This window comes from Hyperolius riggenbachi, chromosome 5 (assembly GCF_040937935.1).
Source record: "Hyperolius riggenbachi isolate aHypRig1 chromosome 5, aHypRig1.pri, whole genome shotgun sequence".
NCBI lineage: Eukaryota > Metazoa > Chordata > Amphibia > Anura > Hyperoliidae > Hyperolius > Hyperolius riggenbachi.
Genome location: NC_090650.1, coordinates 199,226,935 through 199,248,864, shown reverse-complemented (window position 1 = coordinate 199,248,864; position 21,930 = coordinate 199,226,935). Strand labels below are relative to the sequence as shown.

Genomic DNA, 21,930 nt, shown 5'->3' with positions numbered 1-21,930 from the left:
CGGCTGCGCATTGTGGCTGCTCACAAGTCAGGAAAGGGCTAGGCCATTTCTAAATGTTTCGAAGTTCCAGTGGCTACCGTGGAAAGTATTATTAAAAATACAAGATGTTCCACACTGTGGAAAATCTCAGAGTACGTGATTGGAAGCCAAAAGTGACACCTGTGCTGGTCAGGAGGATAGTGAGAGGTGAAAAAGAATCCAAGGATCACCACCAAGGCCATCCTGGAGAATCTGGGCTTTGCAAATGGCAATCCAACGAACACTGCACACTGTTGGGTTCCACGGATGCAGACCAAGGAGGATGCCACTTCTCCAGATAAGGCACACAAACGCTTGTTTGGCCTTTGTAAATGCTCATCTGGACAAAGAAGAAGACGTCTGGTCTTCTGTGTAATGGTCAGATGTAGCAAAAATTGAATTGTTTGGTCACAATGATGTTTCCTTCAATTAACGTAAAAAAGGAGAAGCCTTCAACCCAAAGAACACTATCCCCACTGTCAAACATGGTGGTGGGAACCTAATGCTTTGGGAGTGTTTTTTTAGCCAATGGACCAGGAAACTTAATCCCAGTAAACAGCACCACGAAAAAAGGGCAATACATAAGGATTCTCAATGACAACATCAGGCAGTCTGCAGAGAAACTTAGCCTTTGGCACCAGTGGTGGTGAAGAAATGGTTAGCAGACAACAACATTAACGTTTTGGAGTGGCCCAGACAGACTCCTGACTTGAATCCAATTGAGAATCTGTGGAGATAGCTAAAGATCAGGGTGATCGCAAGAATACCCTCCAAATGAAACATTTGGAGATCATTGCTAAAGATGAATGGGCAAAAATACCCGTGGAGACATGCAAAAAACTGGTCTGCAATTATAGGAAGTGTTTGATTGCTGTGATAGCCAATAAAGGCTTTTCTAATGATTATTGAGAAGGGTATGAATAATTTTGGACTAGACACTTTTAGCTCAAATGTAAATAAAAACTGAGAAATGTTTATTTTTTTCCACAATAATTACATAGTTACATAGTTATTTTGGTTGAAAAAAAGACATATGTCCATCGCGTTCAACCAGAAACCAAAATACAACACCAGCCTGCTCCCTCACATATCCCTGTTGATCCAGAGGAAGGCTAAAAAACCCTTACAAGGCATGGTCCAATTAGCCCCTAAAGGGGAAAAAATTCCTTCCCGACTCCAGATGGCAATCAGATAAAATCAGATAAAATCACTGGATCAACATCATTAAGCATTACCTAGTAATTGTAGCCATGGATGTCTTTCAACGCAAGGAAAGCATCTAAGCCCCCTTTAAATGCAGGTATAGAGTTTGCCATAACGACTTCCTGTGGCAATGCATCCCACATCTTAATCACTCTTACTGTAAAGAACCCTTTCCTAAATAAATGGCTAAAACGTTTTTCCACCATGCGCAGATCATGTCCTCTAGTCCTTGGAGAAAGCCTAGGGACAAAAAGCTCATCCGCCAAGCTATTATATTGCCCTCTGATGTATTTATACATGTTAATTAGATCCCCTCTAAGGCGTCTTTTCTCTAGACTAAATAAACCCAGTTTATCTAACCTTTCTTGGTAAGTGAGACCTTCCATCCCACGTATCAATTTTGTTGCTCGTCTCTGCACCTGCTCTAAAACTGAAATATCTTTTTTGTAATGTGGTACCCAGAACTGAATTCCATATTCCAGATGTGGCCTTACTAGAGAGTTAAACAGGGGCAATATTATGCTAGCATCTCAAGTTTTTATTTCCCTTTTAATGCATCCCAAAATTTTGTTAGCTTTAGCTGCAGCCGCTTGGCATTGAGTACGATTATTTAACTTGTTGTCGATGAGTACTCCTAAGTCCTTCTCCAAGTTTGATGTCCCCAACTGTATCCCATTTATTTTGTATGGTGCTAGACCATTGGTACGACCAAAATGCATGACTTTACATTTTTCAACATTGAATTTCATCTGCCATGTACAGTATGTGCCCATATAGCCATCCTATCCAGATCCTGTTGCAATAGGACACTACCTTCCTGAGAGTTGATGATTCTGCACAATTTTGTATCATCTGCAAAAATAGCAACATTGCTCACTACTGCATCTACTAATGCCTCTTGAACATTGTCTTATTATCTTTTGGGAGACACCTATGTCATTTCCCATCAAAAAATTACTTGCTGGTTGAAAAAAGTAACTTTTAGGCCTCTTTCACAGTGGGACGTTAAAGTCGCACGTTATAAGAAATGATAACGCAGACTAACGCACAGCAATACGAAGTCTGTGCGACATTCACAGTGCACATGTTGCGTTGTGTGTGATGTGTAGCAATATTTAGAAAGTGTTGCATGCTGTGCGTTTAGCAATACATTTGCTGCGGTATGTGTGTTGCACATGCTCAGTAATGTTTTGTTTTTTTTAAAAATGAAACGCATGCACTGTTTTCGTTCCATCAGTATGCAACGAAAACGGCGCACCAAGAGACACATTACACAGTGCAAAATAACGTCCAATTTCATAACCTACATGCGCTGAGTTAGGGACACGTTGTGCGACTTTAACATCGCATCAAACGCAATGTCCCACTGTGAAAGAGGCCTAAGGCAAAATTTGCCAGGGGTATGAATACGGTAATTATGGGCAACACTGTAGGAGAAATCTCAGGATAAAAAGAGAATTACATATGGGCTCATAACTGTATTCTGACGATACACATTATCACTAGGGATACAAACAACAATAAAAATGGAACAGTTCCCAATGTTTTCACTCTCTTGTCTTCTGTCTGTGACTAGAGGTGCTTAACAAGATGTTAATTCTGGCTTGCATGCAAAGAGTATGTAGCTTGGAATGAGGCCAATCAAAACCCATGTCTGCCTATTTATTTTGATTGGCCTCATTTCAAGTTGCATACAACTTGCATTAAAATTGAATGCAAAATTAATTATTAGCATCTTATTGACAATCTCTAACTGTAGCCCCCTCACCTACAATAAACAGGAGATACTGTACACCTAGTAAAAACGCAATTCAGGCAACTACAAATAGGGTGAAAATAACCCTTCCCTATCTGTGCACTTCCTCACTGTAAACAGCAGTGAGGGTGTCTCTGAAAATCAATGATAAAGTAGCAGTTATGTGAACACTTCTTTACTAATCCCAGGACCACCCTATGCACTTGCTGCTAAACAGATCCAGCAACAGAAATCACACAGCAAAACACTGCAGTGGTCCCACAATGGGCCAATTCACATTGGTGCATTGGCTCAGCATTGCATCGGGTCCTACCGGGCAAAGCACACGTTATGCCTGTGTTACAAATAAATGGAGGAAGCACGGGTAACATGCACGGCAGCCATCAGGGGGGGAACAACTGACACTGCAGTGAGGGACCCAGGGCTACTGGGGGCCCTGCCCCCCCCCCCCCCCCAAAGTGCTGGACGGGCCACATGTGCTGGCTGCGGGCCTGTGGCTCACTAACCAGCACACCGCATTCCAGTACTGAGAGAAGAGTGATGACAGCACTTGAACGTGAGGAGCAGATGAGGGAGCCTGCTACAGCAGACTTTCTATACTGGGGCACCACCTATATCTGTCTACAGGCTACCTAAACTGGGACACCACCTATACTTGGCTACCTATACTGGGGCTGGAACCACCTATACCTAGCTACCTATACTGGGGCACCACTTATACCTGGCTACCTATACTGGGGCACCACCTATACTTGGCTACTTATACTGGGGTTCCTATAGCTTGCTACCTATGCTGGGGGCACCTATACTTGGCTAACCTATACTGGTGCACCACCCATACCAGGCTACCTATACTGGAGCACCACCTATACTTGAATACCTATACTGAGGCACCTGTATCTTGCTGGCCTATACTGGGGCACCAGCTATACCAGGCTACGTATACTGGGGGCATCTACACCAGGCTACCTATACTGGGGCACCACCTATAGCTGGCTACTTATACTGGGGGAACATATATCTGGCTACCTATACTGGGGGCACCTATGCCTAGATACCTATTCTGGGGGCACCTATACCACAACATGCCATGGTCACGCCCACTTTTTGCCGCATCACGCTGTGCACGCAGCTTTCTTCAGTGTCAGAGCCATGCACATTTTTCACCGCAGCGCACTTCACGCATGGACACGAGGTGGGGTGGCTAGTGGGCAGGCTCAGCAACCAGTGTGTGGGCCCAAGGACGAAGGCCCAGGCCTTATAATGTGCGAGAGGCCCCAAAATTTCTGATGGTGGCCCTGGTAACATGCCTTGCGTCATGTGCATTATCAGAAGCCGCTAATGAATTTAAATCTGTTAGGATGTGCTGCGATGAGTGGAAAGGGCCCCACTGGGGGGATTACAAAACAATTGCAAAAGCAGCTGGGCAAATGAGATCTAAGATGTTCACTGGAGGAGAGACTTACAGTACAGGGCGATGATTGTATTCAGGTTGGATTTCAACTATGAGTACTCCTCTCAGGTGATGAAAGTTTGACATGTGTAAACACAGCCTTAGTGAACCCTGGTACTCTCTGCTCAGCATGAGGTGCAGCAGCTGTTTGTGTTCCCAGGAATCCAGGAGGTGCACTGTTCACATAATCTCACACTCACATACAGAAGAGGCATAAAGGAAAACAGAAATGCAAACATAGCACACATTCTATAAATTAGATATATAGATGATAACTGACGTATTTCAGAGCGATCTGCCTGGTATTAATATGCAAGGGGCTTGATTCACAAAAGGGTGCTAACTGTTAGCACGGACGTTTTCGCGTGAATTTTCGCATTGCGCACGATCGCAAATTTTCGCGCGAAACGATAACGTTTTCGCGCGCAAACGCGAAGTTTACCGCGAAATCGATATCGTTTTTGCACGAAAATTCGCGCTTGCGCGCGAAAACGTTATCGTTTAGCGCGAAAATTCGCGATTGCGCGCAATGCAAAAATTTGCGCGAAAACGGCCGTGCTAACAGCACTCTTTTGTGAATCAAGCCCTATGTGTACATAACAAAACTAATCATTTGCATTTTTATATTTAAGAAAATGATTAACTGTCCTTTGTACATTCACTTCCTTTTTTACAAATGATTTTAATTGGAAATGTATTTTGAGGAGAGATTAAAGAAAAAGAGGACAGCATGGCGGCATAGTGCATAGCACTCTCACTTGCAGTGCTGGGTTCCCAGTTTGAATCCCAACCAGGGCCTATCTGCACAGTTTTGTAATGTCTCTGGCTGAGTTCCCGGCATGGTAAGTAGCACTTATTGAGGCTCCAGTCACGATTTTGCATGGGGAGGGGAGGCTACTTAATGTAGTAGTCTGTTCTGTCTATCTAATGAGGGCTGCCTAATACTGAGGGCTGATCTGGATGCAGGCCCTAATAATAATAATAATATAGACACAGGTTCCCCGTATGCCTAGTCTCAGAAGACAAAGAGATTTTAAACCATTCTCTGTGCTGGGCTTGTTCTTCTAAGTTAAACAACAACTGTTAGCCATCATATGCCCCCCACAAAAAGTACATATGTAAGTAGATAAATGTTTGCTCTACTTACATATCAGATGTAATGCACTGTCCACATTTTGGGTGCTTTTAATTTTCAATTTATATTATTTTCCTGGCAGGGGCCATCTTGTGCCCTCCAGGGTAAAGAATCCCCCCCCCCCCTCCGCATCCCACTCCTCCCCACACTGATTCAGAGCACAGCGGGGAGGATAAAGGCAGCAGGTACAGACTTACCTAATAATGTATCCAAGTGCTGGCGTTCTCATCTGTTCTCTGCACTACCACCGGAGGCAGTGCAGAAAGTATAGAAGGGAACTGCAGTGTCTGGAACCATTATTCAGGGAGTCTGTGTCCAGCTCCTTTATCCTTCCCCAATAATCAGCACAGGGAAGAGGGAGAATTCTGCGGGCGGCAGATGCAGCAGAGGGAGCCCACATGCCTCTGGAGGAGGGGGCCGAGGACAGTGAGAGAGTGAAGGGGAGTGCAGGCGGCCAATCACAGCACAGAGAGGTGAGTGACAGAGGCTTCAGCCAATCAGGCTGATACAGCATAGCATGTCACTTCTCTTTTGTGTCTGTGTAAGGCCTCGTTCACATCTGCTGCGCTGAAAAACGTGTGAAAGCGCGTGGTAAAAAACGCATGTATTTGTCCGCGCTTTAGTGCGCGTTTCTGTGCATTGCGCTGCGCTTCTTTAAAGCACATTTTGCTTATTGTAGCAGTAGCAGTTGTCAATAAAACTTTGTTTTTCTATGTAAATGTATTTTTTTCTCCAATTAGGGGTAAAAAAACGCATGCGCTTCTATGCGCTTGTACGCGCTTCTATGCTCTAAAAAAGCGCACCCATTAACTTGCATTGATGTGCGCTTTTCCAGCTCAACGTACAGAAATGCATGCAACCCTACGTTTTTGTAACGCTGCTCAGCGCAGCGCATAGATGTGAACCAGCTACATTTAGTTACATGGGAAAATAAATACCTTGCTGATCGCACAGGGCAGTGCGCTGTGAAAAGCGCACAGAAACGGCCCTGATGTGAACGAGGCCTTAGTCTGCGTACCATCTTAGATCCTGGTGGCATGGGGAGAGGAGCACACTAAGATTCTCTTTTGCGTCTGTGTTAGTCTGCGTACCATCTTAGATCCTGGTGGCATGGGGAGAGAAGGAGCACACTAAGATTCTCTTTTGCATCTGTGTTAGTCTGCGTACTATCTTAGATCCTGGTGGCATGGGGAGCGGAGCACACTAAGATTCTCTTTTGCGTCTGTGTTAGTCTGCATACCATCTTAGATCCTGGTGGCATGGGGAGAGAAGGAGCACACTAAGATTCTCTTTTGCATCTCTGTTAGTCTGCGTACCATCTTAGATCCTGGTGGAATGGGGAGCGGAGCACACTAAGATTCTCTTTTGCGTCTGTGTTAGTCTGCATACCATCTTAGATCCTGGTGGCATGGGGATAGTAGCACACTAAGATTCTCTTTTGCGTCTGTGTTAGTCTGCGTACCATCTTAGTTCCTGGTGGCATGGGGAGAGAAGGAGCACACTAAGATTCTCTTTTGCATCTGTGCAAGTCTGCGTACCATCTTAGTTCCTGGTGGCATGGGGAGAGAAGGAGCACACTAAGATTCTCTTTTGCATCTGTGCAAGTCTGCGTACCATCTTAGATCCTGGTGGAATGGGGAGCGGAGCACACTAAGATTCTCTTTTGCGTCTGTGTTAGTCTGCATACCATCTTAGTTCCTGGTGGCATGGGGAGAGAAGGAGCACACTAAGATTCTCTTTTGCGTCTGTGTTAGTCTGCGTACCATCTTAGATCCTGGTGGCATGGGGAGAGAAGGAGCACACTAAGATGGATTTTAAAGTTTGGATTTGCCTGGTTAGCATCCTCTTGACCATTGTAACAGCCTGCACTAGAAAATTAATTTTGTATTTAATGCCTAACAGTTACTCTTTAAAGGAGTTATCCGGCAAAATGTATGAAAATAAGCACTACTTACCGGGGGCTTTCTCCAGCCCCAAGCTCCCAGCACGTCCCTCGCCGCATCTCTCACCACAGCCGTTCGCCGCAGCTCCGTACCGGTCCCCGGCGATGACGTCAGGGCAACCTCCGGGTCGGCCTGTACTGCGCCTGCCAGAGCGGCGCTGTCAATCACCACCACGTGAGAACTATTGCGCCTGCGCAGTCCGCTCCGGCCCACGTGGCGGTGATTGACAGCGCCGCTCTGGCAGGCGCAGTACAGGCCGACCCGGAGGTTGCCCTGACGTCATCGCCGGGGACCGGGACGGAGCTGCGGCGAACGGCTGACGGCAGAGCTGCGGCGAGGGACGTGCTGGGAGCTTGGGGCTGGAGGAAGCCCCCGGTAAGTAGTGCTTATTTTCATACATTTTGCCGGATAATTCCTTTAAGGCTATGGATGTGACATAAAACAGCAGCTCTAGGTGCATTGCCTGGCATAATATTAACTATTTGCTTAACTCTATTTAGTATCCTGAAGAGATATATTATGGGTATTCCTTTTCACAGAGGAGGAAGCAGGGGCATAATTATAACCCATGGGGCTCCGAACAAAACTAGGACAGCCCCCCTCCCCAGTTTTCACACTGTTTCCCTTGTTAACCCCTTGTGATCCTCACAGCCTGGGGGGCCATCTTGCCAGGGCCACAAAACAAATGTGGACCTCATAATCATCACACCCATGACAAGTGTAACCACAAAACACGCGATCTGGAGGTAGTAATTGGGGCACCCTTACAGCTCTGCCCCCCCCCCCCCCCCCCCCCCCCGGTCAGTCACAGGGGCTGTTCTCCTGTAGTAGTGGTTCTGTGAAATTGCTTTCTGATTGAATAAGGTCAAACTGTACAGTACTTTGTTATGTTCCTATGCTGTGCTTGTATTTGTTTTATAATACCGATATGATTATGTACTGTATGTGGATGGTATGTTGGCTGTGTTTGTATAGGGATAAATTGGTTGGTCTGGCACTTGCCAGCACAATTCCCAGCACTGTAATTATCCCAAAACAAATTTATTTAAACTGCATCTCTGAGCGCTAACGCAGTTTTGTTTTTTAGTCTGAATGGAAAGAGACCACCCACATATTATGGTAGTAAATGTAGAATTGCCTTGTACTTTAATTCTACTGTACATTGTTTCATATTTGTAAACAGCAGTACAGGATTGCTTGAAGTGTTTACCATTCTAGTACACTTGGCCAAACGGTGCATCACTGCATAGCATTGAACTAACATCATGTTCTCCAAATCTGCCAGGGTGATTGTCCTATAATCTCCTCTTACTTTTCCTTTCTTTAGAAAAAAATGTCCTTTTGATCTTCGCTTTTGCATCCCGAATAACTGGAATACGTAACCCAGATTTGCTAATAAAAGGATAATCATTTCGCTGATGCAAGTCTTTGCTTTGCGGGTGAGCGGGGTGTGCAAAGCGTTCACTCTGCTTACAGTAACATGCAATTAATTGCTAAGAAACATGAAATATTATCAACAACACAATGGCAACACACCAGTCGCATGCCTAAAAAGGAAAAGACTCAGGCAGAGTTGACATTTCCAGGAAGAAAGTCAATGTGAAGCGTTTGTGGAAAAATAAAGAATCATGACTGCTTACTTTACACAATATTCACAAGTTGTACTGCAACTACAGCTGCTCACTAGACTGTTTAAAAGGGGTTTCTGCATCTCTTTTAATAGTATGAACGTCCGTACAACAAGACTTCTCACAAAATACAAAGCTTACTATGATGCACATAACTTATAGTAGCAGTAAAAAGTATGCGAGCCCTTTGAAATTATATGGATTTCTGCACAAATTGTTCATAAAATGTGATCTGATCTTCATCTAAAGGTGGCCATACACTTATAGATTTGCAGCAGATTCGACCATCAGATAGATTTCTGTCAGATGCCTATCAGGTCGAATCTGACAGGAATATATCTGATGTGTGCCACACAGTAGGAATCGAATTTCAATAGATTTCAGAATGAAAGCTGCGCTGCCTCATAAAAACACACACTAGTTTTGGGTTTGCTTTTCTTAAGAAGCATAGCCTGATGTGAATGATGCCTCACACAAAAGAGCTCTTAGAAGACCTACGATTTAGAATTCAGTAGAAAAAGTTAATTGCATATGGACCCAGGAGTCTGCGTTCACCTGCATCCGTGTTTGGCGCTGCGCTGTGGCCGTTGGTGAACAGTGAGCAAGGGAGCAGAGGGCACGAGCTTGTGGCCAAGTGCACGTGGTTCATGGGTGATGGCACGAGTGTGGGGGTCGTGCACAGGTCACGGGCACCTGCATGCATGAGATACAGCCACAGCCCTAAACATGCACAATACGGCGGAAGACTAGCACCTGTTAGTGTAACGGGCCTGATGGCTAGTCTATCATAATTAATATAAAGCTAACTGTTTGCCAAAATTTGCAAATCTCTACAAAAGTATCAATATTTCTACTGAGGTGTGCAGATCACCACATATGTAGGCCACAAGACAAAAACACCACTTCATTTCAAACTGGGTATTGTTACAATAATTGTCAGAAACACACCATATACTGTAAGCTTTTGCTCTGTAATAGATCTGGCTCTGTCCAGAACCCAGCTTTTTATTTCTTCTCTGTACTTAATTTTTAAGGCGTTACTGAACTGAACATGCAGGGAGGTTTGATATACTATTGCAACTACATATACAATTAATTGTCTCAGAAGTCAGTTCAGGATTGTCTTAAAGGACACCTGAGGTGAAAATAAACTGATGAAATAAATGATTGCATCTATCTTTCTTCTCCTAAAAATGACATTTTAAGTTATTCCACAGTTTTATTTTATGTTTAAATCTACTTTGTATGTTTTAACTGTTTTATTGTTTTTGCTCAATGACACATTCACTGAAGTATGCCAGAGCTAAAATCTATAAACTACTGACCCTCTTTATCTCTTTCCTGCTCTCAGAAGCCATTTTCTGCAAGGGACATGACATCATCCCTTATACCGAGAACCTTTGCTGGTGTGTTCAGTCCCCCCCCCCCCCCCCCCCCAAGATAGTTAGCCAAACCAGCAGACCATATTCAATAAGCAGCAGAGCATTTTGTACCTACTGCAGTGGCTAAATACACACAGACACACACAGGCTATCTATTTCACTTCCCTGGGACACACTGTTACTATACCAGCAGGTTAACAGTACATATATTGCAAGAATAGCTTCATCACCTGGAAAGTAGAGAATGCTATTCTCCTGGAAAGTAGAGAATGCTATTTTCTCCTGGCGGACTCAAAGCGCCAGAGCTGCAGCCACAAGGACGCGCTCTATAGGCAGTAGCAGTGTTAGGGAGACTTGCCTAAGGTCTCCTGCTGAATAGGTGCTGGCTTACTGAACAGGAAGAGCGGAGACACCAGGAAACTTGGGCACCGTCATAGACTGCAATGTAAATTGCAGCTATGGTGGCACAGAATGGACAATGGACAATTATATACTGAGTACTACATTCAGAAGCTGAACTAAATAGCGGCTGATGTGTGTCACAATAGTAGCTGAACTCCAGTTATCAGCAGAGGGGTTCACTTCTTCCACAGAGTTTGGCGGAGGCAGCACTGGGGTAAGTAGCTGGCCATTTGGGATCAGTTATTATATAGCAGAACCCAACATCATCTGTAGCTTAGTGTTAGGTTTATATGGGAGTGTTTATGTTAGGCGTAGGTAGAAGAAGTTAGTGTAAAGCAGTGTTCCCCAACCCTGTCCTCAAGGCCCACCAACAGTGCATGTTTTGTGGAAATCCACTGAGGTAGTTAATCAGCTCTGCTGAGACACTAATTACCTCACCTGTGAATGTGTGTGGTTTTCTGCAAAACGTGCACTGTTGGTGGGCCTTGAGGACAGGGTTGGGGAGTTCTGGTGTAAGGAGTAGGTGGGGGTTAGTGTTAGGAGTACACAGTTAATGTGACAGAGGAGTTAGGGAAGATGGTAGCAGAATATTGGTAAAATTATCAATATTCTACTATTGGTAATGTAGAATAGCACAATATCGGTGATATTATATTCTACTAATGGTATTAACCAGCACCCAAATTCCTCTGTGCCTATTTTACATGTAAGCACTGCAGGGGCTTGGCAGTCAGTTTCACAGTTATAATTGTCTCCAATTGGAGGAGCTCCCCAGGTCTCAAAGTTGGCAGCCGGCATTGCTTAGATGGTAAGGCTCAGGCTGCATAGTATGTTCGGTTTACACCCATCCACTGTAGGGTACTAATGATTGCAATCAGAGGTGGGTACCGATAGTATGGAAATGCCTGCAGCTTCTGATTATGGAAATGTATTTTTCTTGAATATTTTTCAAGCTAGCTATCTCATTCCCACTATTACAATAATAATGAATCTCAATGCAAACCGAGAGTGATCACTGTTGGAATAAACACTCAGAATATTCACACGTTATAAGCTACGAGCTGCACATGTTCCTCATATGTCCCTCCATAAAATGTGAGGAGAGAATTGTAGCTGCATATTTGATATACTAACACTCCACATTCCTTCTCCTAGTTGTAATATGTCTGAGCAGTACATAAAAAGGAGGCCCTGAATGAAAAAAGGGTAGATGTACTGAAATGAAATAAGGAAACCCTCCACAACATCCAAAACTAACACAGGATCTGCAGCTCGGTGTGACCTCTACACACAGGCACACTCATAATTTAATCCAAACTTTTATTTGTGTTTGAAGAGAAAACACCAGGCTTATTTGAAGGTGTTATTATGAAAGATAATCAACACTATGCAGACATTCTTTTCTATTCTAGCAAGGCAGTGAAAGATGCTGGCCACCTTCTAGGAGAGATTAGGCCACAAACTATTCTTTATTTCTGTTCTGTTGCCATAAGCTGCGATACAATTATAAAAAACATACTGCAAAGGTTTTCTTGCCAAAACTACTTTTGCTTTTCTAAGGGAAGGAAAATTAGAACTGCTGCAAGGCTTTTATTTCTTTCTTTGAGATATTCCCTTCCTGCGGGACAGAATAAATAGAACACAAGGAAAACCTCAGTGGGGGTAAATACAGAAATAATAACATGTTTTACTGTACTGGGGCTAGTTAAAACTGTTATGTAATATCAATATACCCATATGAGAGATTTACTTATTTTCTGTGCCAATGACAATTCTCCAAGAAGAGGAAGTATGTATAAGCTCTACAATGGGGACTGTGACAACTATAAAAACCTGAAAGGTGCCTTTTAAGTTTTTCATACTTGTACAAAATGAAAAATATCCTGTTAAGATGTGTGGTTAATTTTTGCTGACTGATCACTCTCATACATAGAGGCCCTAGGGGGCGCTGTTACTCTGAGATGTGACGCAAGACTAGAAAGTAAGTACATGCGGTGCTGGATCCCGGCAACTTGAGTATCGTGATTACCCACTCAGCCACTTTGCATGTACCCGCCGCTGCACCCCCCCCCCACAAGCAGCACATTGGGAGGACAAGTGGGCCCCCCAGGAGCACAGGCCTGGGGGCACGCTATGACCGCGACTCCTATGCCACTGCCTATTATAGGTCTGCTGTTTTAGTGAGTGAGAACAGTGCTGGCTCACTATAAACATCTGTAACATAGTTATGTTGCAGCTCCATACCTGTATGCAACTACAGCTCTGAGTTAGCAGTATCTGTACCTGTACTTACCCTAGGTGTTAATGGACCACTATGAAAAAACTGTAAAAATGAAAATACATATCTATACAAATATATATGATGAACATTTATTCCTGAGTAAAATGCACTGGAAATGACTGTTTTCCTATGTAGCTGCCACTTGCAGTAATGATTATTTATCTAATACGTTTTTGAGTAGTACATCTTCATGGGGGATTCTAAAGGTTTCCTTAATTTTCAGAATCACTACTTGGTTAGGATCTTTAGAAAGACGCAGGCATGCCTGATAATAAGCTCACAATTCTGGGAAATGCACTGTGCCATTGCCATTCAGGAAGTCATTTTGAAAAGAAATAAAACCTACAGAATTCCCCATGAGATGTACTAGCTCAAAAGATTAATGGAGCAAAAGTAAATAACCCTTTGTACACTCACACACATAGACTCCCTGCACACCAGCCACAAAAATGCTGTCAATTAAGGATACAGCTATTATTTTGTATTAATAGTTGAAGGAAATATCATAAAAGGCAGGTTGTACAAGGAAAAACAATATATGCTTTTAGCTTGGTAATAATTGAAAACAAAAATAGGATGTGAGCAAGAAATACAGCATCTTCAGTCTGAACCATCAGACTCTGGCAGAGTACCCTAAGGAATATATCATGCTCAAAGGAAAGACCATATCTTGTGGATCACGGAAGATGGATAAAATGAGCATCATGGTAAAAAAAAGTGTCTCAAGGAGGAAATAGCTGTTTCAAATCTGCCTGTTTTAGTAACTATATAACAGCAGAATAGAATGTCATAATTAGAAAGAAAATAAGAGAAACAGTAGAATATAACAGTTAACTAGGAACAGGGGTGGGAGAGCGTAGGAGAGAATAGGGCACAGCGTTCATAGGCCTAGGGTAGCTAAATCATTGAGAGATAAGTGTGAGGGCCTAAACCATAGCTCAGGGCCTTAGGGACTTAGGGAGGTTATATGGAAGATGCAAGTGGAACTAGGAACAGGATCCATCATGGAGGCATTAGATAATATCCACGGGTCCCAGACTTTTCTAAACTGTGACTCAGTATCTCTGAGGGAAGCAGTTATCTGTTCCATATTCCTAGTCCAACTTATCTAATGGCCCATACTCACGGGCAACTTTTTGGCCTGTCGCCAGCACACGTGAGCGTGTGCACGACAGGCCGGCGACAGCTCGTCGCCAGGTCCCTCCACATACACACGGCGGAGGGACCTGGCAACTGATGCGGCGGAAGCTGTCGCTTTTGCGCCTCCCCCCGCCGGAAGACCAATGTATAACTTATCTTGTTGCTGTCGCTAGTCCGCGTACTCACGCGGACTAGCGACAGTTGCAGCGGAGTTGCGGCGGCGACTGTCGCCAGGCGATTGAGCAGTTCAATCGCCCGGCGACATCAGCGACGAGCGACAGTTCGGGGTGCGCGCCCGGGCAACGCCGCATACTTACGGGCGACCTGTCGCTGCAACACGCGCGCACCGCGTGTTGCGGCAACAGTTGTAGCCCGTGAGTATGGGCCATTAATCTTGATGTCAGTTATGGTGGTGGGGGGGGGGGGGGCATGGCTTTCCAGGCTGAGGCAATGGAGAGTCTACAGGCCGTTAGGATATGTGTGATTAAGCGGGAAGTGTATTTATCTATGTCAGGAAGTGGTTTACCTAGTAGCATAATCACTGGGTCCAGAGGAATCGTGACCCCTGTAGTAGTCAGAATAAGTTGTTGAAGTTCCTTCCATAGGGGAACTATAGATGGGCAAGATCAAAAAATATGCTCCAGCGAGCCCCTATGGGAGCAACCCCTCCAACAAAGGTCAGATGTATTAGGGTAAATTTTTGATAGAGCTTCAGGGGTTAAGTACCAGTGAAAAATAATTTTATATACTGTATGTTCTCTTTGATCTGTGTACACATGGAGGAGTGTTTGGCATTCTCCCAGATATCTACCCAATCCTCTAGATCTATGGAGATGGAGAGAGATTCTTCCCATCTCTTCATATAAAGATGAGAAGGGGTTAGAGATCCCGAGTCAGTCTGAAGAGGGGAGTATATCTGGAAGATAAGTCTCTTTTGGTGACCTCCATGAGAGCAGTCTTTCAAAGGAGGAGCAAGGGGGGTAGGAAAGCGGCTTTATGGGTATAGGAGCGGAGGAAATGTGAGATTTGGTTAAATTCCATTAGAGTTTGGGGTGTGAGTGTAACTTTTTCTTCTAATTTAGATTTACTATGGTGTTCTAATAGCTAGTTAAAAGTCAGAAGTTCCAAGTTTACAAAACTATGTATGGTTCCATGTAGTCTCATAAACCAATGATGAGGCTCCTCTAACACTGTAAAATGTTTAATGCCACACAGAAGCATATTATGCAGCAACCCATTTCAAGACTAAGAGCACCCATCATAAAACTCCTCTCGTGTGGCAAAACAATACCTCAAACTAATTTCACAAAGGCACAAACATACTGTACAGTTTACTTTTGCCATATGTACACTTGCACAAGGCTGTGTTGATGTGTACAAACATGGCAACAGTTTGGCATCACCAGGGCAAATTCAGCTACGTTGCCCGCACACAAAAACTAAAGCCTGTTGATTTCAATTGTTGCACGGGGAAATAGAATTGTGCCTGCATCAATTTTTGGACATCACATCAGAATCACCCTTGCCTTTGCGCAGCAGGGGGATTTGGGCGCGAATTGCAGCTGCACAGGTGCTGCATCCATCTTGGAGATAGAAGCAGCACTACACTGAAAGCGGGGCCTAAGAGATCAAGGACTGGACTTGGCCTAGGCCACAAGGTTTATAGAACATAGCAAAATACTGTACAAATGCTAGGTTGATCTCACAGCTGGAGGCACTTAAATAAGATCAAGTAAGAAGGGTGAGGTCAAAAATCAAACTGGAAAAGTAATTTAATCTTTGCACAACATGCACTCAGTTGACCACAACTCATAAACAAATCAACTGGACTTAGCATTGGCGATAAGGTTTATAGGACATAGCAAAATACTGTACAAATGTAAGGCTGATCCCACAGATGGAGGCACTTAAATAAGATCAAGAAAATTAGATTTGCTAAAGAGGGTGTGGTCAAGAATCAAACTGGAAAAGTAATTCCACTTTGCAGGACACTGAGCTGACCACAATTCATAAAAAATGCACAAAGGTCTTTGTATAGTTTGCTACAAACAGTTTTGGGGTTAGGGCCATAGTTGGACTTTTCACCATCCTAGGTTCCCTTTCCTTAACTGCCTGCCCTGTGTCTTAATGTTGCCTAAGCATGTTGAGTACCACAGCATGACTATATTACAGGACATGAACTGGTGTTGACATGGCAGTATATTTTCCCAAAAGCACTCTAATAAAATAATTGCTTCCCCCAAAAATTGATCTTAGACAATAACATGCCTTCGTGTATGTGGGGGGGGGGCACTTAGGGGCCCGCTCCTGATTAAGCACAGAATGTGGCAGTGGAGCATCAATAGATTACTAGCTTCCAGCGGGGCGACATGTCCTTCTCTCTTCACTGTAGCCATGCCGTACAATCTATCTACCTGTAGCTCCCTGACGCATTTAACATGACATGCAGGGGCGATAGAATGCATGGTGCAGCTGAAGAGAGAAACGAGAAGGAGGTGCCACTCTGCTGAAAGCCAATAATTTTCTACTGCTATTTTGGGGCGGGGGGGGGGGGGAGGGGGTTAGGCAGTGTTCAAAAAGGCCTTCGCATTGGGTTTTACAAGAGTTTTAATCTCGGGGGGGGGAGGGGTGCTGGGGGTTTGAAGGGGGCCTGGCTGGCTCAGTTTTGCTGAGGAGCCCACAGGGTTCAATGTATGACCCTGCTTACCTTGGTGTTACTTCATAGTGCCCTCCCACTAGTCTGGTCCCAGGTTGCGGTGTCCATATAATGCACCCCCACTAATGTGATCCCAGACTACTGTTCTGCCAGCTTAGTGTGTTCCACTACTGAAATATTTAAAGAACAGTATGGACAATAAGGACAATACAATTTTAAAAGACATAAATGACAAATATTATTCCTGGTTAATTCCTACTCCAATGACATTTCCTCAATTTCTCCTTTAAACAATGGACTGGCTTACTAAAGAGGGTGATGATGGCAAACCCAAAATTAAGAATGGCACTGGGCAGGTTTATTCCAACTTTAGCAGCTACAATTAATGAGGAGCACCAGAGAATTCATCTGAGTGCCATGTGAGGTCAGAAAAGATATTCTTTACCCCAGGAGGTAGGATTGACTACAACTTCCCAGGAGGCTCTGAATTGTTTTACTTTCTCCTGATCAAAAGAATTTCTGTTGAACTGAGAGGCTGAGCTTGATGGGCATGAGATTTTCCAAACTATGTACCTATTTAACTGCATATATGTGCTATAATGGATACCTAGCATACAGCATTAAACATTTCCCAGGCTGTAAGTTGCTGAAAAGTGCACTACACTACACAAGTACTACATACATTAATATAAGTATCTTACCTCTTGCCACATTTTGATGAAGTACAGTTCCCTTGAAAAATTGAAGAAGACATTTGTGTCATAAGCATCGTCTCCTTTATTCGAGATTGTAATATTAAGTGAAATGTTTTTCACAGCTCCCAAAGCCAAATATTCTGTTTTTGAATCAAAGCTGTAACATATAAACAAGAAAAGTGTTTATGTTTAACTTTTCTACTAGTAGAACAAACATATATATATATATATATATATATATATATATATATAAGTATACCAGCACACACAGCAATTAGCAAAACAATAAGACAAAAACAATGTCATATTTATGTAGTATAAAACAGTTTTTGCAATCCATTGTATAAATAAATATAAATATATATATATACATATATATATATATATATACACACATATACACACATACACACACACACACACACACACACACACACACATATATATAATTTGGGGGGGGGGGGGGGGCACGACAAAGGAATCTTTGCTAAAGAATTTCAAACAGATACTGTTTGTTTGATTTCTTGCCCACAGATCATTAAAAAAAAACCTGAAGCTACACATAATACACATAGGTACTCAATATCTGCCATCCAAACTGATAGTTAGTGACCATGTCAGTGCTTGGTCATGAATTTCTAGCAGGTGTACATAGATTAACACAAACTAACAATGTATTTCAAAAAGCTGGTTAGGCAATATGCAGTTTATTTGCAGGCATCCTGAATCTTTAGGCTGCTTTTATACATGTGTGGTGCAATGATGCCACGGCAGGGGAGCCTGCCATGGGATCACTGCACTGCATGAAACCATACTTTATATGACCCTGCAGCAGAGTGCACCACATGGTCATAAGCATAGGCCCCTCCCATTCAGTGGCATACTCCCTGCCTGACGGAAAGTTTGTCCTCGGGATTCAAACCAGTGTGATCTGCACTATATAGAGGGGTGGGGGGGATGAGCAAGCTACCAGCTCCAGCAGTAGTTAATAACAATTAAGCATGGTTTTCCAGCATATTTATTTATTTATTTATTTATTTATTGTACTTATAAAGCGCCAACATATTACGCAGCGCTGGACATTAGTTTAGGTTACAGACAATATTTATGGGTGACATACAGCAAAATGACAATACATGAATACAAGAAAGACCAGATCATGCATCACAGTATGAGTACAAGGTAATGCTTAGTCAGTCACTGGATAGAAGCATGGACATTAGGCAAGTTAGGTTCACTCAGACCCAATCACTAAGGAGTGGTCGGCAGGCATCATAGCAGCATATGTATTGCAGTGGCACCACATGAGCTCGGCGCCGGGTTGTGCCACCAGTAAAAAGAACAATAAGTTATATGATTGATATTTTACTATGCACTTACTTGGGGGACTGTAAGGGGGAGGGGTGCTAGACACCTGCGAACTGTATAGGGGACGGTGACCACTAGACAACAGAGTATTGTATAAGGGAGGGAGGGGGGCACAACACACCAAGGACTGTATAGGAGTGAGAGGGGGCCATTCGACAACAAGGTGAACCCACGACTTAGTCCCAATTTTTTTATTTTGGCCCACTGTGTTTGAGTTCGACACCCCTGCTGTAAAGTGAACTAAAGATAAATATAAAGATGAAAAAAAATCATCATTTGATCCATTTCGATTCACGAGCTCAATAAAAAATGATTAAATCCCGTTTTATATTCAGCCAATACAAGTAGTTGTTTTTGGCTTAATATCAGCTTGTAAAATTCCTGTACAGTCTGTAATCACAGGCTGAGAGGGACAGAGCTACTCTATAAAGGCACCCATTAACAGTACAATATTAAGTGAACAATCATATTTCCGATCAGATGCTATTTCATGAAAGCTGACAGGCCCAATTGATCCTAAACAATCTCATTATTGATTGTTTCCTTAAAGAAATGCTCAATCTGCTTGACATAATTTTTCATAGATGTGATCATAACTGGCGGAGATATGGCAGATATCGCAAGTTGTATTCTTTTATGGTGTGGATCAGTTGAATATGATCTTTTTCTTTTTTTATCTGAAATATGATTGTTCGCTAAAAATCATTCTTTTGCAAAAGTTGTACCATTAATAGGTAGCTAATCAGACTGTATGGTATTAGGAAGTACTGTGCTTGTTCACACTGACAGCTTTGCACTGCTAACCAACACCTTCAAACCCCTGCTGATAAAGCCTATACTTTAATACAATGATCTTTCCCCATTTAATATAAAGGAGAACTGTGTTTATCTCTACTGTAGGTGTGTATGTGGCACATTGGCCTTGCTCATTTGTATATCAACTTTCACTAATGCTATTGGAAGAAATATTCAGCAGCATTCAAGATATTTGAAATGCACACACACACACACACCACCCCCTTGTCTCTTTAGGGGTTGTGGGGATTATAGCATATCACACATTGTGGCTGGTCCTGCAGGGAGACCAGGTGTTGCCCCCCTGCAGGTTCTGGCAGACCTTTAATAGAACTGTAATGAAATATAACAGATTGGTATGCGTGAGATTAGTGTGAAAGGCATGAGAACTGTGCAGTTATATAATATCACAAAACACTCCTAAACAATGCATAGGACATAAACTGTACTTTACTGTGTATAGGGGGCACAATAAACTAATGTAAAAATTTTGTTCACTTCATGACTGGCTCCACAATCTAATTATTAGATACGGACAGCATTCCTATGATATTTTATGTTGAAAAAAGGTTTCGTGGTTCAGTCTGAAAAGGGACACATGGAACCAATCATGAATCCATTGAGTGAGAGAGGACACCTCTGGAGGCAAGCTGATATTTTTTCCTCTCACAGAGCTGAGATAGAGCTTGCTGTTATGTATTGCTCATGCTACAAATACATGGCATGCCAGCCATCTCCAGCATCTGCTGTAAATCTTCCATACTAACTGCAAAGTCATAAAGTGTTCTCTGCTGAATGCAAAAACATCCCATCTACAAAGGATTCCATTGAGCTTGCAGCCTATATAAACCCAGGTACATAAACACGTGTTTGTTGTCTCATAGCTTTAAAGTGAGTTATCCAAGGCATATGACATCATATTTTACCGTATTAAATCATATTTCATAAACCAAAACTTATAACTATGGATTTCTATACATTTATTAACAAAACTGTAGTCCACTATATAAAATAATAACAAGCAACAAGCACATGCATATTTATTTAGCCTCACATTTTATTAATACATTCATCCAACCCCTTCCCATAATCTTGTAAGTGTAAGTGTATTGGAAGTGAAAAAACTACATAAAATTAGACATTTATCTCTATAGTGGGAAGGGATAATGCAGAGTCTTCCTTAACCCATTTTACAGCCCATTGTTCCAGTGAAGAACCCCTCTAAACATATCTGACAAGAACTTGTTGAATATGTTTCTCATGGCTGCACTCAGGGTTGAGCCTGGGGTGCCTGGCACCTGGGTTTTATTGTAATTTTTTTCTTTTTATTACAAAAAAAAAATTGGGGAGTGTGGGAGGTAATGAGTTAATTTATAATGTAAAACTATATATTTATATATGAAAAATGTTTTTGGGTGTAGTTTTACTATTTAGCCACAAGATGGCCACAGTAATTTTTTGTGCAGGAAGTACACTTACAGGAAGTGCAAAGGAGCTGGGAAACTTTTTTTTTCACAATGATCGCGCTGCTTCTCATAGAAGCAGCCGATCATTGCTGGGGGGCTTAGATCTACGAACGGGAAAGTTTTTTCCCGTTCACTTATCTCCGGGCGAGCGGGCGGTGGTGTGCACGAGAGCGGGAGCGTGTGCACGAGCGGTGGGGGTGCGTGTATCTACGCTCCTGGTGGGGAAAAGATGTTAAAAGGAGCGTAGATACACGCTACTGCAGTGGTAAAGTGATTAAAGTAACATAACAGGTTTATTACTGTACAGAATCATTTTATGCATCCTGCAATGCCAGGGTTTGTTTTTCTGGTTGCTTGAGAGTCCTGGTTAACTGAGTTCTAGATAATGGGGTTTTTACAGTATGTATTCCTGATTTAAAATGTTTTTAAATATTTAATAGTAGAGTCAGTGGAGTACTGAACAACAGCCGACAAGACAAGACACAGAAATTGGTGAAACTCACCAACTAGGTTTAATTTTTGAACACGGCATAAATGTTTCATGTTGTTAGTGGGTATCAAAACACATCTTGGGTGTTCCGTTCAAAACAGTATGTCAAGGAGCATCGC

At 42.9% G+C, this 21,930-nt stretch overlaps 1 protein-coding gene across 1 annotated transcript in view; it reads right to left on the bottom strand.

Annotated features, from left to right (window-relative positions):
- ITGA9 (integrin subunit alpha 9) overlaps window positions 1–21,930 on the bottom strand; it is a 565,489-nt gene that overhangs the window by 182,559 nt on the left and 361,000 nt on the right. The window contains exon 18 of the mRNA XM_068236571.1: window positions 17,699–17,849. Within this exon, the coding sequence (XP_068092672.1) occupies window positions 17,699–17,849 (151 nt within the window). The remainder of the gene's footprint in view (window positions 1–17,698; window positions 17,850–21,930) is intronic.